Genomic DNA, 22135 nt, shown 5'->3' with positions numbered 1-22135 from the left:
ACGAGGATATAGTATTGAGATGGCTGACAATGAAAAAAAAGTTGTTATTGTGAAATGGACAGATAACAAAGAAGTTTTACTAGCAAGTAATTTTGTAGGAAAACATCCTCTTACTACGGTCACACGTTTTTCAAAGACAGAGGGGAGAAAAATTGAGATCTCCTGCCCAAAAATCGTAAAAGAGTATAATAAGCACATGGGTGGGGGTTGATTTGTCTGATATGCTTATCTCACTGTACAGGACAGGTATCAAAGCCAACCGTTGGTATTTGTCTCTTTTCTCACATCTATTGGACCTATGTATAAATAATGCTTGGTTGCTGATGAGGAGGGACTGCAAACTGATCGGAAAATCGTGCATCCGGCTAAAAGAGTTCAGGGCAAGAGTGGCTGAAGGATTAGCCAACAAAGACAAACCCTCAAGAAGGAAAACTACACCTCCAGCTCCGAACACTATCATCCAGATGCCTACTGTTCCTAGACCTGTACCAGATGTCAGATATGATGGACTGCATCATTTCCCTGAATGTGTGCCAAAGGGAAGATGCCGACTGTGTACAGGTGGTCAGACCAGAATTGGTTGTACCAAGTGCAATGTGCGCCTGTGTCTTATTCCAGAGCGGAACTGTTTCCAGATTTTCCACAGACCATAAAATTGAACATGTACTTTCTATTATTGATGATATAGTATGGTCTCATAACTTGAATGTTTTTCTATTTTTCATTTACATTTTGATTTTTATATTTTTACATTCCATTATTGATGATATCTTATGTTTCATAACTTGCATTTTTTTCTATTTTTCATTTACATTTTGATTTTTATACTTTTACATTCTATTATTGATGGTATCTATGTCTCATAAGTTGAATGTTTTTCTATTTTCCATTTACATTTTGATTTTTATACTTTTACATTCCATTATTGATGATATCTTATGTCTCATAACTTGCATTTTTTTCTATTTTTCATTTACATTTACATTTTGATTTTTATATTTTTACATTCTATTATTGTTGGTATCTGATGTCTCATAACTTGAATGTTCTTCTATTTTTCATTTATATTTTGATTTTCATACTTTTATATTCCCACGATTTTACACTTTGTTCAATTTTATAGAATAACATTACTCACATAATCTATTAAAACTTATAATTCATTATTACAACTATTGGTAATTGATCTTTCTTTCATTTTATTACCTTCAGCTGAACCTGAAGAAGATGAAATGTATCCATATGGATACATTGCCTAGCTGAAACATATTCCTTGCAGTAGTAGCAATGTATCCAAATGGATACATACCTTGCTCGCACTTGTTGCTTGCAGTAGTGGCAATGTATCCATTTGGATACACTGGAAAACAGCTGACTCTGATAAAATAATGAAAAACTGAGACTGCCAATGTGTTTATTAGCCTAAATATAACATACCATACAAATTTCATTGATTTTGGATGATGGAACTGTGCGTGCCAAACCAAGGGTTAAATAAACTAAAATGATTGTTTTGTATGCAAATTGACGAGACTGCCACATAATGTAGGTGCACATAAAAATAATCTACCAACAAAATGAGACAAGTCTCTAATACATCCATTTGATTATTATCAAAATTGAATGATTGTTTAGTTGAGATAATTTAGTTAATTTCAAATATATTATATTTATATATTGTACTACTGTAAAAGTGTTTCGATTTGACAATAATGATGAATTTATCATATCAGTTTCTTGGTTTTGAAAACAGTTCATATGACACTGTTTATGATTTAAATTGATATTTATAAATTTTATTTATAGGCAATCGACACAATGCGGGTGGACACAACAGGCATTCGCCCAAAACTGCTTTCAACCTTAATTTAAAATAAACAGTCCAGAGGTTAATGATTTGTTTCAATAATAATACTGAGGAGGATGCCCACATAAGCTCATAGGCTTGTGTGTGGGTAATGAGTGAGAGAGATGACTCTGAAGTTTTTAGCTAGTCGGGACCGACAAATTATCGTCTCCTCCTAAAGACGATACACCGTCTATACACAATTGCTCGTCACTCATAATAATTATACACGATTTATACTCAATTTCAAGTCCAAAATAATGACTGGAATTTTTAATTTACTTCCAAAAACGAAACGAAACAAGAAAAATTAATTGATTTTCGTTATAAACGTGAGTACGATTGAGAGTGATTCTCTCTGAATATACTTCCGACCTATAATTGAAAATAATATATTTAAAAAATAACGTTCACAGTACAGAAACAACAATTTTTTGTCATTTGAACGATAATCCCGGAGCACAATAAAGAGACATCGACCATATAAAAATGAGGTTACTGGTTGTAGAAAACTACAGAACTCGTTTTCATTGAAATATTAATAACATTCCAATAAAGCAAGTTCCCCACAGAGAATCAATCGTCTATTCTCTTCTATTCTCCAGACTAAAATACCCTAAAAACACCACCTGTAAAAAATTATCCAACTACTAATCCCACTATTTGGTGGAAAAATTGTGTCAAAAATTAGTATCTCAAGGGAACGATTATATGAGTCAGAATAACAAAGATACTGTAGGCCTAATTCATACAAAAGTATTAGACTTTTGGAACCGAAACAAAAACAAGACTCAGTTTCTCTTATAATTTTGGGTTTTCTGAAGGAATGATGGTGAACTAAAATCCAATAATAAGTATAATAAATGAATAGTAAAAGAGAACTTAATAACTATCAGACGAGCATTCCATAATAAAATGTTCTTAATTCGTATATCTTCATTAAGGATAGAATAAATCCATGTTTATGTGAGTAGAATATCTATGAAATTAAAACAAATACATGAAAAAAAAATTATATTATTCTCATATGTTATAAAAACGTAAAGTTAATCAAATAAAAGCTTGTTTAAAATAGTTGTGAAATAATAAATTATTGTAAAATTGTAATTGAAGAATTATGTACGGTATTTGAAAAATTATTACTTTGAGGTTGACTGACAATAATTGTCAACTAAATTGTTTAGTACAGGACTAGAATTCAATGGCCCCATTACACCTGAATATATTTGGATAATGTAAGATAAATAATTTTCTATTCCATGCTATCTATTGATTTGGATCAAACGCCAAAGTTGAAAATGCGAAATGATACGATAAGAAATATAAAGTAGGAATAGTAATAATAATATTATAGAAATATACTATAGTCAATAATGACCTGTCTGAGTCATTCTCTGAAAATTACTTTTCCTTGTTTGGAGAAAAAACATCAAAGTTGGTTATAACAAATGATAAATCCCATGTATATGAACTATATGAACAATCATACTTTATAAATTTCAAGTTGGTTTGAAATCAAGATTCAAGTTCGTCGGTACCACCCCGAATCTATTTCAATCTTTTTTAGAAAAAAATCGGTACCATTGATTATTAAAGGAGTTTCCACAGATTCTGAAAATTCCTATAAGAACCAAAGGTATATTCTTTAATAGGAGTCGGCCGCGGCTGCTTATACGAAAACTTACGGTAAGAAATGGTGCAATTGCTAAGCGACGACAGTAACGACTCCAGCCGAATCTCGCCGAGCTGTAGGCTGTGCAACAGGCTAAAAAAACTTTCTACTGGTGATATTTTTCAAGGTTTTCCATGTGTATACCATCAAGCTATCAAAGAGAGAACGTTTACTCAGGAAAATATTTTTTCCGATCATTACTTTTTGAGATATGAGTGCCCAAAATTTCAATTTTTGGGACAGATCATTTCAAATTCCGTTACAGATAAATTCATTGAAATTTGAGGATAAATTCTACGAGGTATTGTTGATTCAATAAAACGGAAGTTTCCTGAAATATCAATTTTTTATCAAGTTTTTCTATTTACAAAAAATGACCAGAAATAGCTTACAGATGAATTATTTTGGGTCATTTCTAACAGACAATTACGTTACCGTACCTAATGCCAGTTTTTCAGAAAAAACAGTGAAATTTTTCATTTTTTATTTCATGAAAATGAAATCAACAACAATAATAAAAATTAATTCTTATGAGGAACAGTAACATGAACAGCATTATGTACAATACTATGTGAACATTCACAGAAGATTTATAGGTACAACTAAGAACGCCTTTGGAAACCCTAGAGATAAAACCCTTCAAATAATAATAGTCCAGACAATAAATGTTCAAAAGAGGGTATAGAGGGAAAAGTTGATGACAATTTTTGACACTACGTCTGTTTAGGGAAGTAAGAAGGTAAACATATCAAAAGTCCCCACCACTACCCACTGTGCTAAGTGGGTGGGGGTGGTTTAAAGGTACCATTTATTTTGGTTTCTCGCTTATAACTCGAAAACGATGTATCTTAAGGACTTGACTGTAATATAACAAATTAAAGCTTACACAATTTCCTACAATATTCATTCCAGAACTTTTTCTATATCTGATCTAGTTTTCGAGATATCCGCTCTTATGGTGTGAGTGTGTGACATTTTTGAAAAACACGTTTGCCTCCAATTTTTTATTTTTGCTTGAAAATTGATGGGAAAAATCTATGCTTATTATGAGCTTATAGGGCATTATCAATCCATATTTTAAGATCTAATTTCAAGTCTCAAGAACATCATACCTGTTCATCAGTTACCTACAAAATCGTTATCTGAAAATCAAATTCTCCCCATATTTTTTCAAAAATATTTCAATGATCAACAAGCATTAACCTTAAGCTTGATGACTAATAATATAAATGAGAAATTAAAAAATGGCATGACTAATAACTAGAACATTACTATTACTAGGCCTATAGGCTGATAAAAAACAGCAAGTCAGACAAATAGGTAGGTAGCCTAATTTTTCAATATTTATAATTCCTAAATAAGTAGGTAAATTAAGTAGATAGTTGAAATCAGAAATATAGAGTCTACAAGACTGAATTTGCTGGCTAATCTACTTCATAATATTTACAATGAACATATTTGTTTGTGGACAGAACACAGAAGTTGCAAAAGTGGAGGGGCGCAACAAAATTTGAAAACGCAGTTTCAACAGTCTTGGAACAAAAGATGGAAGTAACGTAATTTTCGTAAATCAAGTGATATAAGGTAATTTTAAAACGTGATGATAACCCATGCTTCATAGTGCCGAACACAAATGATGATAGTTCATATTATTTTCTGTTCATCTGTAAAAATTAACTTTGGGTCTTTGTTGAAAACATGCGTAAACATTGAAGGCGCCATAACCTAATTCCAATGAATTAGGTTAAAACTAGCCAGCAGACTCGCTATGGTCAAAAAGTCTAAAGAGACTGCCAGACTGGATTAAATCACCGGTTAATTTGAATTATGGAGTGCAGGATGCAAATCGCTTTTTTATGAGAATCCACATTTAGAAACAAAAATCCACAAAAATGGATTATTAGACAAGTTGCACAACCAGCTGTGTGAATCCGGCTGTTTAGGTTAGGTAAGGTTGTAATTAATTGCCTAACTCTGCCTGTTACTGAAGCAATCTCTATAACCAGTTGCTTAACTCGGAATACTACTTCAACAAGTGCTGCAACTAGTTGCATGTTTGGACTCTGAAAATAAACTTTTTTTAATTGGAGGAGACTTCAATGTTGACATTCTGAAAAGCTCCCCACAGAAAAACAATTTCAAGGATTTAATTACCTCCTATGGGCTTGAGTTGTTGTTTGACAGAGTAACAAGAGAAACAACTTACTCAGCCACATGCATTGATAAAATTATCACAAATAGACTTTCATATAAATTGAAACAAGATTCAATTGAATAAAAGTTGCAATATCTCACCATCTGCAGTGATAGGTGAAGGAAGTTGCGTAACTGTAACAGCTACAGAAGAAAATTGCTTAGCTGAATTTTGCCAGCTGTAGTGATATGTGGGTAAAAATACAAAACTGTAGCAGCTACTGAAAAAAAGTTGCATACCGGTAACAGCTACTGAAGAAAGTTGCTTAGCTGAGATATTGCCAGCTGTAGCGATATGTGGGTAAAGTTACAAAACTGTAGCAGCTACTGAAAAAAGTTGCATACTGTAAAATGGGGTGAATAGCAAGAGTTTTTCACGTTTTCATATTAATAACTGAAGAATACTGATAATTGAAAATGTTTCATGATTAAAGTTTAATCTTTAGCTGTAGATTCAATATCAGTATTAATAATTGAGAAATAAAATACCAGTTATTAAAAAATCATACCTGTTGCTGTTCACCTGCCAGTTGATGTGAATAGCAACACTGTATGTCTTACCTTGATAATATAGATTCTGTTGCTTTAAAACCATTTCTGGGGTGAATAGAAACAATATTTTGCTTTATAAAAATATTCATCTTTAATTATTTTGATTAATCTGATAATATTGATTCAATTTGGATATATTAAAATAAGTTTGAATGAAATTTAAATAGAATAAAGGTGTAGAATGTTTAAGATTTAGGTGTAAGTGCACGTCCAGTGCCAACATACCTGTCATCAAATTTTTGGTTGGGATCAATTTAGTATGTTATTTTGAGCACAAAATCACAAAAATTAAACGGCGGTCACTATTGTTTTAAAAATAAACCAAGTTCAAAATAGCACAATTTTATATGCATTTAACCTATGAGTAGCAGCCATTTTGATTATTGAAATCATCAAATTATTATATTCCCAATCTGAGTTTTCCTAACCAAAAGCTTTTCCTAACCTAAGCTTTCCCAGCCTAAAGCTTTTCCTAACCCTTAGACCAGTTATAGAATAGACACGGCCAATTGTATATTCATACTAAAAGTCGATGAAGCCAACATCTACTGCCAAATTCGCCCACCTTGACATCACAACAGTGACGTCACGCATCGTATAGACATTGTTGTTAAACATAGCTTGTTTACCATAGCAGATTATCATTTATTTATGTAATTATTATTTATGAAAATGGTAATCTCCTGCACAGCATATAATTGCACTGAAATTTTTAGGAAAAAAAGTGGAATATCTTTTCATGTGTAAGTTGAAATTTATACACGTAAATATTGTAAGTTGTAACTGTTATATTATCCTTGGTTATGATGTAAGTGAACTCATTGCAGCATGACAATAAACTAGTTTTGTAGGCTACCGTACCTTATTATTTTCAAAACACATTATAACGTTGAAACTGATATCACATAACACATCATAAATTAACATATATCGTTTTTGCCCGTAGCTAGAAATAACCTAAAAACACCATGAATCTAAAATAGACACAATCTGAAAGTTTTCAATATGAGGCGTGACATCACTGTTGTGACGTCGAGGTGGGCGAATTTGGCAGTAGATGTTGGCTTCAGAGGCTAGACTTCCCAGCGTGTCTATTCTATAACTGGTCTAAGTCCTAAAGCTTTTCCTAACCACTGAACTCTATACTAACTAGAATGGACTAGCAACACAAAGAAAGTGAGGCAGCTGGTAAAGATAGGCAACCCGCATTGCTGTGGGATTCGTCATTTTGTAACACATTGGCTCTTATGGAAAAATGCATTGCACAGTTTCAATTTCTATATTGTATGTCTTATTCCATGGAAGCGTTTTTTTCCTTTATTGAGCAGTTCATTGTTAACTTTTTGAGAGCAAAAATAATGAAATAGGTTGAATATGAATAAAGAAAATATTTTTTTCATTTGTGACTGCAGTAGTTTTAGTATTGTCAACTTTTCACAAGCAAGGGAATAGCTTTTGGCCAGAGAAGTGTATCATTTATTAATTTTTATTTATTTAACAAGGACAAATATAAACTGTCATGAAATGATTGGGAATGAAAAACAGGCTCATAGTCCTTATTATTCCAATCACGAATTTTGTTTGTACACAGTCCAAAGGAGGGCTGTGTTTAATTGAAACTATTAGACACAGTCTTATGTTTATTTTGATAGGATATACTATTGTTTTTTGGATTATATGATTTATTGTTATTGTTAAAAGAAAGATTTATGATTTATTGTTTAAGGAAATATCTCAATTTAATAATATAGGCCTACTTACAGCAGGCTATGAATGTAGAATTATGTAGGTGTGCATTGGTGTAATTTCAAATCATATAAGAGTGGGGGTTTCAGAAATGAAGCAGATAACGAAGAAACATTTTATTATATGACTATGATAAGCAAACAGTAAAATATGCTACATAATTACCAGAGTAAAATAAACAATTTGAAATTAAAAGGTTTCAAAAATTAATTACAATTCAGCTGATAACAATCTCATATTTTTTACAATAAAAGTAGGAAAATAAAATGAAAGTGGACTCATGATGATTCAATAACACAGGATTATTGAATATGTAATGATAGCAATATACTATAGTGAGGTCCACGTTATAATGATAGTGGATAAAGATAGAAGAATAGCGATGCCGATTCTCTGCATTAGTTAATTATATTTGTACACTGTCAAAAACATAATTGGCATCGTTGTGGACCTAGAAAAGGATAGTACCACCGGCTATGTCGAATGATAGACAAGGATAGCAAAAAAAAGTTCATCAAATACTGTCATTATAACGTGGACCTCACTATAGGTATTCTGATAACATTTCAAATCATGTAAGTGTGGGAGTTTCAGGAATGATGCAAATAAATATATGAAGAAACATTTATATTAATTGTATTATAAGTATGATCATATGATAAGCAAACAGAAAAATATGCAAAATAATATTATTATAATATTGTAAATTGAAAGATTATTTATTTGAAATGGAAAGGTTTCAAAAATTAATCACAATTCAGCTGATAGCAATATCATATTTTTCAAAATAAAAGTAGGTACCTAAAATAAATTATGTCATCTCATGATGATAACTCAGAATTATTAATCAATTGTATTTATTCTTTTTTAAATAAGGATTAATTTGTTCTTCAACTATGTTTCTTTATTTTAGATGCTACAAAGTAGGCCTAAATTTTCAATTAGCATAGAAACTATCACCATATACTAGGAATATAACCAAATTTGTTGTTTTACTTTTGGTCAAATAAACTGATCAATATAGAAAAAAGTATTAGAAATGTATGTAAAACAAAAAGGTTTCTTCAAATTAATTAATAGACTAAAAATATTTGACTTACCTGTGAAATGGTATTTCATTTCCTTTAACATGCCCATTCTTGCATCCAAATGCAACACAATACATCACCATTTTTCTCGGTCGTATTTTTATTCAATTCTATGAATTTTACGACAAATACATCACAATATTTAAGAAGAAAAGGTTGTGATCTAATACTGATAACCCTAATACTTATTCAAATCCGTTTTTCAACTTTAAAAATGAAAAATCGTACTCAAGAGCTGCAACAACCTGCTTAAATGTATGAGTACGAGAGAGAAGGGAATCCCACACGGTAGGCTTGTCTCACTCACTCCGCCTTACACACTTTTGGCTGTAGCTTAGCATTGAACAGCCCGTTCCAGTTAGTATAGAGTTCACTGTTCCGGGGTGGTACAAGTTATTCGCTCCGCAAACTGTTCGACTTACAATCTGTTCGCTTGACAATCTGTGCGCACTAGTAGATAAAGGTCACGTGATGGCATTTTGTGCGCACGATACTTTGAGTGACGTCATCGACTGTAGCGCTACCTACTGCTTTAATATTTATTATTACCAGCTTCGTCTCTCTAATAATTCTATATATTACTACTATCTAATCTTATAGCAAGATTTTGACGGCATTGAATAATTTTCTAACCTAAACTAATATTCTGATTATTCTAATTTTTGATTAGTTTAGAATTTGAAAATTAAATCTAAAGTACCTTATTCTATTTTCTGTACAGTTTTCTCAGACTTTATTGATAGGAATACGCTTTTCCGAGATTATTTTACCAATTTATTGACAAGAATAAGTTAATCTTAAATCATTTGAGCATCAGCTACAGTAATAATAAGCAAGCAACCAACATTTCCTGGTTTAACTGTAAGTGAAATTTTGGTATTATTATGGAAATGAGTTAATTGTTCTTTTTAAATACATTGATAGCTAGAAGATTTTTTACTTGTAACTTATTATAAGTAATAATAATGTTTTATCCTTGTAACCTGGGCTAAATTCTAGCCGGTCAGATACCGCTGTTGTCTCATTCATTAAAGATATCCAGTTAATTTTTTTAATGAAAGAGGAGGAGAAAATGAAGTCAACTATCCTATTTTGATACAACTTAATTAAATTTTAATATTAGAAGTAGCTGTTTCAAAACTTACTTGATCTCAGTTGGTAAACCTTATTATTGCAATTCACGTTAAGTTAATTATTATTGTAATGAAAAAATCCTTTTTTTCAATTGCAGTTTAAATGATAATGATGAATTCTAGGTTAGAACTAGCACAATTACAAAGTTGGTAATCAACACCTAACAGTGTACCTATGCAGAAAGATTCAAAGACTCTTCTCACAACGGTAAAGGAAAGGTTAGGTTTTTCTTATAAATGGCAATATGTTGATATTTTTCATGTGACTTTTTACCCGTATTATCGGATGGTCACGTTAAATTGTTGGTCCCGGCTAAAGTATGACAGTCGTTAGGCCCATTGACGGCTTAAATTATATATTCAGGCGGTGGGACTTTCCCTCAAGGGACTCCCCAACTACAAAAGCCATACGAATTTACTTTTACTTTACAAGGTAAAAGGAAATGTTAGGAGGTTGGGTTTTTGCTTATAAATGCTAATATGTTGATATTTATCAAAATGTCTAATCACAGTGATTAGTAATCGTGATCACAAAAAACTATCCTAATGGTAGCTTTAATAAATGATGGGCGGGCATACGGTGCTGCGTAGGATCAACATAGTGGCAATACACATTCTTGCCATGATAGTAACTTCAAATCATAGCTACCTAATTATTCAACACAGAAAATAGATTTCTTCATGAAATCATTGGATTCAATATTACATGAATTATAAATTATTAGTACTGTATTCAAAAGTTATTCAAGTAATAGAATTGTAATTGATATTGAAAGTCGCCGTTACTCAAGGTTAGTTTTGAAACAGCTAGCCTATTTCTAAAAATTGAATTGAATTGTATCAAAATAGGCTACCGCGTACCGCGCTTTTTTTTGTCCTTCTCTTCCACCTAAAAATATTGAGTCTATATCTTCAATAACAACTGAGATAACAGCGGTAGCTCCTCGGCTAGAATTTTGCCTAACTGTCTCTCATGGTTGCCAATGGTAGGCCTATTTATTGACCAAATTGCCTCTGTCGCGCCAATTGTCAATTTTGGGGCAACATCTGTACGTTTTGTTGAGCCAACTAGCCTATGTTTGGCCACTGTGCCTAGCTATCTAACACTTCACCCTAGTACACAGCCTGTATTAGGACTAATAAACTACCAGTACGGTAGCCTTTTTTAGACACTACTACTGGCGCGGTGGTCTAGAAGAACCCATAAGTTTTTTCTTAAATAACATTTAAGAATTTTTTTCAAACATTGATGGTCATCTTAAACTTTGTAGTGTTTTAAATAGTTTTACGATAACTGGAAAGTAAATTTATCAATATTAGAAAAGTACAATTGTTAATATTTCTTGTATATTTTTGTTAATGACCAATTTTGGGAGAAAAATCTGGCGTTTTCTTAGTCTGTAGGAAATAAATTTAAGATAATATATAAAAGTTGTTAAACTCAAGGTCCTCACTTAGAAACAATGAAAAATAATTAATAAGAATAATATATTCCTTGTATTCACACCAAGTGAGCGCTGCACTGTCGCTGTTTACAGGCGGAGGGTTGGTGTGTGGCTCCTTAGCATCGGGACTGAAGCGGCGGATGCTCTACTTTTTTCGCCCTATATTCAAAAAGTTAGATCTTCCATTTTTGGTTCTCTTTTTCCAAATTTTCCATTTTTCTTCTAATTTCTTTTCTCATTTGCTTTAATTTATAAAATTAATTGTTTTATTTATAAAAATATTTCTTGTATTTGGTAAAAAGTTAGATCTTCCATTTTTGGTTCTCTTTTTCCAAATTTTCCATTTTTCTTTTAATTTCTTTTCTCATTTGCTTTAATTTATAAAATTAATTGTTTTATTTATAAAAATATTTCTTGTATTTGGTAAAAAGTTAGATCTTCCATTTTTGGTTCTCTTTTTCCAAATTTTCCATTTTTCTTTTAATTTCTTTTCTCATTTGCTTTATAAAATTAATTGTTTTATTTATAAAAATATTTCTTGTATTTGGTAATAAATTAATTATCATAAACCCCTGATTGCTGTCGGGTAGAATTCTCAATAAAGCGTTTTTCATCAAAATCAACCCAAACTTTCACTTGAAGTATATATATTTTATTTTTTTAATTTTAATTTACGTATTATATTTTGTCAATTACCTACCGTATATAAAATTGAATTATTTTCTCCATATTATAATGATGTGATACATAATTATTATGAAATGAATATTGTTTGCTTTATGCGACTCCCCCCCGCACACGGACCTGTCATCCAAGCGGGGAGCCTATTCATATGTATTTATTTTATGTAAATTTTATAGTATTTTAAATGAATAAATACATTTGATTTTGACGATATATTGCGTATTTTAGTATTTTATTCACCTACTGGAATTTTGATTATGTAGGCTATTGCGGTATGCTAATTTCTGTTGCTGATCAAAATATACATTGATCACCACATGGAATTGTCACTTTATCATTACATAACCATATTTACAATTATATATTGTGAATAACTATTAAAATCATATTTATATAAAATGATATCATATCATTATGTTGTTGGTTATCCATCTTGTTTCCACTATAATTATGATGAAGAAAATATTTTGATGTTGAGCCATAATGATATTACTATCGTATTTCATAAAACTTTAAATTAAAAAAACCCTCACATTCTTTGATGTGGCGACGTCCGTTTCGTGCTGGTATTGCACATTTTCAAGCCAAACAGAAACTCAGGAGTCTCTGAGTAACAATTCTGCTTCAATACCAGCACGAAACGGACGTCACCACATCAAAGAATGTGATTGGTTTTTTTTTACTTTAAAGTTTTATGAAATACGATAGTAATATCATTATGGTTCAACATTAAAATATTTTCTTCATCACTCATATCTTCAAAAATATTATAGCATGATTAACTTTACTTTAAGCAAGGATTTAAATAGCCACAGATTACAAACTTATTGTAGACAGACTACTTAATTTCATTTTATTGTTATAACATTACAAAAATGCACAACACAGTCAAATACAAACAAATAAAGTAAATAACAGCATTAGCTAAACAAATAATATCATATATTCATTAACAATTCATTCTTATTAATATGGTGAATCGTCAACAAGTAAAGCTTTCATATTTCTCTCAAAACAGACAATATCACAATTTCTTGAAACATTTGGTACCGTAAGTTATTGAAGAGCCTAATTTATAAGTCCATTTAATGTATAAGAATAATTTAACTGATTAACTCATATTGAGCCGGTTTCCGAGCTCTGGCACAGAATACAAAATATTGTATTCTGTGGCTCGGGATTTAGCTGAGTTCTAGACTTGAAACAGCTGGAGTCGGAAAATTGGCTTTCCGAAACGGGGCCTATTCATAGTCATAGTCAGGTTTAAATCAAATTTCGAAAAACTAGAAAATTTAACACAACATAAAATGAAGAGAAAAAAGTGTAAAACCCTTTTGTTGATTCATGCCTAGTATAATGAGTATGATCAGAGCTATTAACTGTAATACAAGACAGGTTTTCCTTATAAAAGATGTTCAAACACATAAACATCAGGCAAAGTCAATATTTTCAATTGCTTAAAAACTCTCCTGCCACTGGCAACATCCACTCAATTATTTCCTCGTCAACGACGACCGCTTCCTGGAGGCCATTGTGCTGTTGGACAAATCCCCGTTCTATCAGGTTGTCAGCACAATGGCTCACCGTCGTCAGGAAATTTATTAGTGTAATTTCCTGGCGCGTTAATCGCCGCAGCGCCATCCTGATTGCATCAGAGTTGGCGTTGTTGTCACTTCGAGCCCTACGCACTCGTTGCGGATCGTCTCTGTCTATACGTTGTAAATCATCAATCAATCAATCAATCATTTAATTCTTTCCAGAACATACATGAAAATGTACATGAAAAAGTCAAAAACTAAAAACTAACTTAAAGCGAACGGATCATCAAATGATAATCTCTCAACTTCTCTTAATTTTCCTGAAAAAAAAACAAGAACCGTTTGTTTTTCGGTAACTTTAAATTTATATTCTTAATATGTAAATATTTCCTATTCTAGTTATAATAATGTGAAATATATCTTCTATGTTCAGTTTTGAAGCATCTAATTTTGAAAATCTCCTTTGTGAAAATACTTGAGGACTGGAAATTTTGTGAATTGAAGAACTACAAGACCTAACCTATTTCGGACTACAGTATGTGCTATCTACATTTGGGAGAGGAATAGCACAAGGTTACTTTATTTTTTCCTCTCCCGATCATTTTGATAATGTGCTTGTTGTATGAATGACTAAAAAATCAATAAATAATCATTTATATAATAACTTGAGCTCCAAAACAACATCTCAGCCCACTTAAACTAATCTGGTGGCATATTTTATGGAGAGGACTTCTTGGCAGGCTAATCCACTGGTATGACAAATGTCACAACCATTTCAGCAACTGTGTTTAAGAGTAAGAGTGTAAGTAACTTCTAAAATATTTCGGATATTCATCAATGGCCAATAGGAATGTGAAAAAGTAACCTCCGTAGAATGTATTCTGAATAGGAAGGTAGCGTGACATATAAATGAAGTTCAAAAATTTTTAATTTTACTCATTTATTATGTGTGGTGAGTTAATTTCATATCATGACAGCCAGTAGGCTTAAAGGTGCGTACAGACTTTCGCTCTGCTCCGCAACCGAACGTCACTCCAACAGAGCGATTGATGATCGACCGGGGAGCAACAGTGGTTCGACCGGGGAACGCGAGAAAATCTAACATCTTCCGTAACGTTCATGATTGGTGCGTGGGCGGAGCGACTGTGGTTCGATGGAGGAACGAGGGCGGAGCGTGCTCGGTGCGGGTTGGAAGCGCGTATATGTGTACGCAGCTTGATATGTTGGAAGTAAAATACCTATCTTATAATGCAATTTTAATGTATCATTGCAGCTACTTACGTATAAAACTGCACACATCCAGGTTGACGCCGAATGCAGCCAACATCCTAGCGTGGAAGCTTTCGAGGTGATTATTAGTCCTCCGAGGTGCCTGCAAGGTGGAGAGGCTCTCCAAGCCAATCACCCCCACCCAATACCTGAATAAATCGATAAAATAAATTATTTCCACCTCCAAGAATAAAATTACAGAGAAACTTGTGATCTGTTATTTTAAATTATTAGTTTCCAGTATTCTGTCAGCTGTGTTATTGAATGCAGTGAAAAGTCAAGAAAGGTAGTTCAGGTTGCATTTAGACCAAGAAGCAGCGACCACGGGAGGATGGAGTGGACAACTGTGAGGGTGTACATTGTGGCTGGTGAGTCCCTAATTCATTATTAAGCTTGAGCCAGTGGTGCCCACAAGGGGGGGGGGGCATGGCGCAATTTGCGCCATCAACATTTTTGGGGGGGGCATGATTTTTTTATATTTTATGTCAACATTTTGAATCATGGCTAAAAAATCAAGGTATTAAATAGAGATATCCTAATGTAGTTAATTTTAATACTTCTTCCCACCTTTACAATGTTATATTCTGCAAAGTGTAACTCAATATAAAGAATAAAAAATACAATTAATAATAATATCTTGTATGCAGGAATTTTAGTAATTCTAAGCCTATGAGTTTGAAGGTAAATCTTTGAAAAAATAAATTATAACTTCATCATCCACTATTATTCTGATTTCCTTTGTTTAATTTTAATTTTTAATGATCCTGTGTTTGAGTTTCCTTGCTGTTGCAACTTAATTTTCTTAAAAGCACAATGATAAGTTAAATGTAATGTACATTTTAATCTAATAATCATTTTAATTTCGAAGTCGTTTTATGATGATATTAATGTCTCTGAAATGGGAATGCAATTATAAACAACATTGCAAACTAAAAGAATCTCCTCTTTTATGTGAGATGAATGATTTTTGTAAAAATATAATCGTGAAGTAAGATACGTTTGATTCAAAAAATCAAGAAATTTTGGATATTTTTCTCATTTTTACAGTCTCGACAGTTTTTCGATATAAACAGTGATGCAAGATCAATTTATGGCAACTCAGCTTATAGAGCATGAAATTTTCTCTCATTTAAGACCAATCGCAAGCTTCTGTCATGTGTTGTACTCATTTTAGAGACTCTTTAATAACAGTAAAATCGCAAGAAAAATGAGAAAATAAATATCATCTTTCAATTGGCTGTAACTTTTTAACGGCATTGAAAACAGAAGTATATTTCATGGGAGTGAAAAGAGGAGAAAATTCATCACAACCTCCACTACTTTCTGGATTTTTTATCTGAAGTGTTCCACAAGATAAGCAACGTTGCATATGCGAGACTGTGAAAATGGGGGAAATATCACAAATTTCTCGCACATTCAAAGTTGCGTATCTTGTGGAACACTTCAGATAAAAAATCAAAAAAGTAGTCCTGCGCGACCAGTCAATTCATTGGAAATAAAATCTTATTATCTTTAATATTATATAGAGAATGCTTTATCTCGATAAATTCAAGGTTCTCGAGATTGAATGGAAAACTTAAAAAAGTCCAAAATTTTGGGGGTGAAGTCGCCCTCTGGCGTGTGAGCGAATTTCAGATTAGAATTTAGCGCCCCAAAATACAGATAGAACGATCGAAAAAAATGCTTTCGGGGCTGTTTCCTGAAAAACGACCATTTGACTGGACTATAAGTTGTTATCCTATTATATTAAGCGAGCAATTTCTGTATATCTGTTTGTATTTTTCTATTCTAATATATGATATCTGGTTATATGGTTATTTATGTTCAACGGATCTCAAAAACGGCTCTAACGATTTTCACGAAATTCGGAATATAGTAGGTTTATGATATCAAAATTCGATTGCACTAGGTCTCATCCCTGAGAAAACTCCCTGAAGGACATGAAAAGGATAATTCATCCTTGGAAAAACAGATGATGATTTCGTCGTCTGTCGATAACAGAAGATGCGTGTGCCTGTGTGGGAGATCAGCTGTGTAATCAATTAGCTCATCGTATCTCGCGAGAAATCTAGAAATTTTAATTCACTCGATCAAAATACAGTAATCTGATTTGTTGACATGAGATGGTAATATCATAATATTCAAAGTTAATCATTATTTTACAGCTCTAAGTGATTAGTGAGTGTTATTTTGTTATTCAATTTGGTATGTAAACAATCTAAATTAGAACTTTTATGTTTTCAAATATTTGGACTGAAAATTTCACTTGAATTCAAGTCTATGAAACATAACCTACTTTTTGGAAGATTAAATATTCCAACTATAATTTTATAGTGAATAAATAAAAATTCGAGGAAGAAACAGTTTTGGGCTGTGCCTGTTAGTCCTTCCCCAATCATTTCAAAGAATTGAGTTCTGTTTATCAATGAATAAATAACGAGCAAAGCTTGGTGCCCCGATATTTGGTATTAATAGATAGAATTTACAAAATGTACTTGTTCAGATGATATCTTTATTCCAAAAACCAAACCATTTTAAGATACATTTTGTTCGACTTGTGTTATTATTTACTCCTGTAATGTTAAAAAGTAAATACTACCAACAACACAATATCAGTGACAACCTGTTCCAATTTATGATAAATATCGGGGCACCGAGCTCCGCTCTGGGTACAAAAGCATATAAAAATTATTAAGAAAGAAGAAATTATAATAAATATTCATAGTTCATATAGAAAGGTTCTATCTAATCACAGTGGATTGAGATTAATTCGCAGAGGAATGCAAAAATTTTTCTCACAAAAGCATGTTAAATTTTAATCCTGATTAATTTCACGAGAACCAAATCACAGAAGACCATCTCAAAAAGATGGCTTATCTGATTGGTTCTACTGGAATTAATCAGGATTAAAATTTAACCGGCTTTTGTACAACTGCCACTAGGTACCTGATTGAATTAGGTACAAAAGTTCATCAGCTGAGTCATAATTTTGTCTGAGTCCCACACACATGCACTCGCTCACTCACTTCCACCATCAATAGACGACGAAATTATCAGCTGTTTTTCCAAGGATGAATAAATTCTTTTAATGTCCTTCAGCGAGTTTCCCTAGGGATGAGAACTAGTGCAATCGAATTTTTATGTTATAAACATACTAAGTTCTGAATTTCGTGAGAATCGTTAGAGCCGTTTTCGAGATCCGGTGAAATACAAACATATAAACATCTAAACAGAAATTTCTCGTTTAATAGTATAGAATTTAGAATACCTAAACTTGCCGACATTATATATTGTATGAATAAAATCGTTCCAAATTTGTATGGATGTTCACCAAAATTGATATAAAAGAATATCAATGATATTATTATTCAACTTTTTATAAGTAACCTTTACATTTAAAAAGCAAAGCCTCCCTTACTTATACTTTAATATCCCATTAAAATATTTGTAATGTAGTTATTCCTGATGTAATGTAGTACTTTCCAGTCCTTCCGAACAAGAACGGGTGCACTTCTAAACTCAAAAATAATATAAAAAAGATACTTTATTTCTATTTTAAAAGAGATAAGAAACGATGGTATATATTTTTACAATATTATGAAAACAGAAAGAATTCCTCACTAGAACAAAGGTAGATAATGCCCTTTGGAAGATTAGAATGTAAGATGTGAATTTTATTGTCATACACTGACTAATGCAAAAAACTAAAGGGTTGGGAATTGGGATACTTTGGGGGGGCATTACACTTGGATTGGGGGGGGCTTGCGCCATTGCCCTTGGGGGGGCTGGGCACCCCTGGCCTTGAGCCACCCATTGTTTCATTTTGAACAGTCCAGTTTAATCATTGTAATTTCCTCTTCCAAATTTAATTTAAAATCGTTCAAATATTTTTCAAGTTTTAAAAGCCCTATTGAAGGAGGCCTTCTGCCTACTCGAAACCCTGAGACACAACGATTAAGTAACTGATTAATAGTCAAGCGTATTCAATGTTAGCACATCGTTAATATAACCATAGATAAACTAAGTTCATTTATAATTTATTATTCTTTTGTATTTGAGTATTTGAATATTTGTAACTGATGCTTAATAGTCTTTCCATCCATCCTCGCCAAGGTTGTCCTTTTTAAAATCATAATCACCTTCTCTTTTGTATTGTTGTGAGAGGAGTAAAGTTTTATTTGTATTTTCTATATTTTCGACACTAAATTTGTTCTTATTTGCCTCCAGCGAAGGCCTAGGCTGTCTTCCAGAGAGCTGTTGAAGTAACTAGTGAGGTCAAGAAATACCTCATCTCTAGATAAAAGTTTTTTCGGTGTTAGTCTGGACTATATCTCCCTTCTTGAAAATAGATTTGACTGTAGCCACTTTCCAAACTTCCGGGATCCTCAATTATTGTCTCCAGCACATATCAAATGGAGGAAGCGAAGTTTGAAGAAGAGTTCCCTATGCTTGAACCATATTTAAACCATCCGGTCCAGCTTGTCTTATTTTATACTCTTTTCTCACCTTGTATTCTGCAGGCTAAAACCTATTTAATTTTAAATTTCCGTTGATTGAAAAATTTTGAATTTATTTTAAATTGAAAAATTTTCAATTTGGAAATATCAATGGAAATTTAAAAATAAATAGGTTTTAGCCTGCAGAATACAAAGTTAGAGAGGATAAAATAAGAAGTTTTATCACCCAGCATTGGACAATGAAGCGACCAATGACGACTTGCAGTTTGCAGGGGCAGTGGGCGCGCACAGGCTCACTCAATGACTGGAAAAATATACACAGATGCTATGCGTAGAGTGACTGTATTTACCAAAGTTTTTATTGTTTATGCCACAATTAACACCACACATATAGGCCTAAGTAATGAGTTATACATAGAAATGGATTGATAAGAAAATGGTTAAAGACCTTTAACGTGAAGGTGAAATAAAGGTACTTGAACCGAAAATGTCGGGGCGCTAATCATCATACGACCGCGGCGCCCCCCTAGCCGGGGCGACCGCCCCGGTCGCCCCACCCTTTGGGCGGCCCTGGAATTCACCAGCCCAATCTCAAAGTCGGTGGTGATTGTTTGGATCACCAAAAATAAAATGAAAACTCAAAAATCAGTTGAATGTTCAGGTCAGAAAGTTGGATATTATTCAATAATTCTGATTATAACCTAACATCAAAATTGGTGAAATTCTTATAACTTTGTTAGTTTTGAACAGATTGATTTGAAACTTCATGGGTGTGTTAATTGTATGAAGGGAAACGTTCATGATTTTTTGTAGAATTTTCCTACGTCCCCTTCTTCCTCCTAAATCGAAAAAACATATGGTAGTTCTGATGCTATATGCGAGAAGATTCAAAAGTCGCGCTATTCTGAGCTTCCTCTATTCTTCGCGGCAAGGAACAAGATTGGATTAAATCGCCCGCGGAACAACACTATTGGTCTACTCAAAAGCGCGACTTTTGAATCCTTTCGCATATACCATCAGAACTACCATATGTTTTCGGTTTAGGAGGTAGAAGGTAGTAGGAAAATTCTACAAAATATCATGAACGTTTCCCTTCATACAATTAACACACCCATGAAGTTTCAAATCAATCTGTTCAAAACTAACAAAGTTATAAAATTTCTCCAATTTGTTGTTAGTAAAATCAAAATTGAATAATATTCAACCTTCCGACCTTGACATTCAACTAATTTTTGAGTTCTCATTAATTTTATTTATGTTGAAAAATTATTATTCAATGATATTTTAGCTTTTCTGAGCTTGTCATCATATTTTTGACGACTTTCTTCATATCTATATCCAATCAGGTATATCTTATATGATACAGTTCTTGATGAGTAATTAACATTTATTTTGTATACTCTTGTATATTTTTGTCATTGAGTACCCTAAATGGATAAATAATACTTCTTGTACAAATCAATTCATATTCCATATAATTCAATAATATTTTAGTAATTTGAATTAGAATAAAATATTATATGAGGAACTGTCATAAGGCTGTTGGAGAATGTTTATTATAGAATGTAGTGTAACAGTTTGTAACATTCAACGTTTTAATTCAAGTTCAGTATACTTTCTTGTGCATATCATTTATCATTGCCATATACTGTACGATAGGTATGGATTGAAACTTGGAATAAATTTAAATGATAGGCGGTGTATTTGAAAATAATTTTTTTTTTGATTACGTCCTAAAGACTCCAGTCATGGAGTATAAGACAAGTCATGTTATTACATAATAATTCTAACACTAAGTAGTTCAACCTAGTTTAGGTTTGAAAGGAATTCTTGTACACTATAAAAAGCTCTATCAACTAAATATTTTTAATTTGTTTTTTGAAAATCTTCAAATCATCATTACTTTTCAAGATTTGAGGTAGCTTGTTATAAAATTTCCTACCAATATAATCTGGTTTTTGTTCAAATAACCTACTATTGCGACCCATTATATGAAAATCTGCTCTGTTTCGCGTATTATACTCATGAACATCTGAATTCTGGATCACACCACTCGTTTTCACATGCATTACAACTTCATATACATACAAAGATGGCACAGTTAATAGACCAAGCTTTTCAAATAAAGGCCTACAAGAGTCTAACCTATTCACTTTCTCTATACATCTGAGTGCCTTCTTTTGAATCTTAAACACCCTGTCCATATTTTGTTGAGATGAATTACCCCATACTAAAATAGCATACCTAATATGAGATAGTATAAGTCCATGGTAAGCAGTTAACAGTAGTTTTTTATCATTCAGCCTAGCAAGCTGCCGCAGGACAAATACCCCAGATGATATCTTATTACATATCCTCTCAATGTAAGGATGCCATGTTAATCCCTGTCCAATAAAATTCCCAAGAATGCTACTTTCTCTTCTTGGTCTAATTCATTTTCCTCTACAAACACATTTATTTCTCTATCCTCTACTGAGTTATATTTACTTTCGAATTGTAGGAATTGACATTT

The 22135-nt window shown here is 32.4% G+C and overlaps 1 protein-coding gene across 1 annotated transcript; it reads right to left on the bottom strand.

Annotated features, from left to right (window-relative positions):
- Positions 1 to 13808: 13808 nt before the first annotated feature.
- On the bottom strand, positions 13809 to 15306 carry LOC120354383. Its single transcript, XM_039441447.1, has 2 exons — positions 15179 to 15306; positions 13809 to 14068 (listed from the first exon to the last, which is right to left on the bottom strand). The coding sequence occupies exons 1-2, from the start codon at positions 15222 to 15224 to the stop codon at positions 13809 to 13811; spliced, it is 306 nt and encodes a 101-aa protein (XP_039297381.1). The 5' UTR covers positions 15225 to 15306.
- Positions 15307 to 22135: the final 6829 nt, after the last annotated feature.

The sequence above is a fragment of the Nilaparvata lugens genome, chromosome X (assembly GCF_014356525.2).
Source record: "Nilaparvata lugens isolate BPH chromosome X, ASM1435652v1, whole genome shotgun sequence".
Lineage (NCBI taxonomy): Eukaryota > Metazoa > Arthropoda > Insecta > Hemiptera > Delphacidae > Nilaparvata > Nilaparvata lugens.
The sequence above is the reverse complement of the archived record's forward strand: the minus strand, read 5'-3'. Positions and strand labels throughout refer to the sequence as shown.

Coding starts and splice junctions, on each gene's coding strand:
- LOC120354383 (XM_039441447.1), bottom strand. CDS start 15,224: ATGTTGGCTGCATTCGGCGTCAACCTGGATGTGTGCAGTTTTATAC. Junction 14,069..15,178: donor GGATGTGTGCAGTTTTATAC/GTAAGTAGCTGC, acceptor TACAACGTATAG/ACAGAGACGATCCGCAACGA.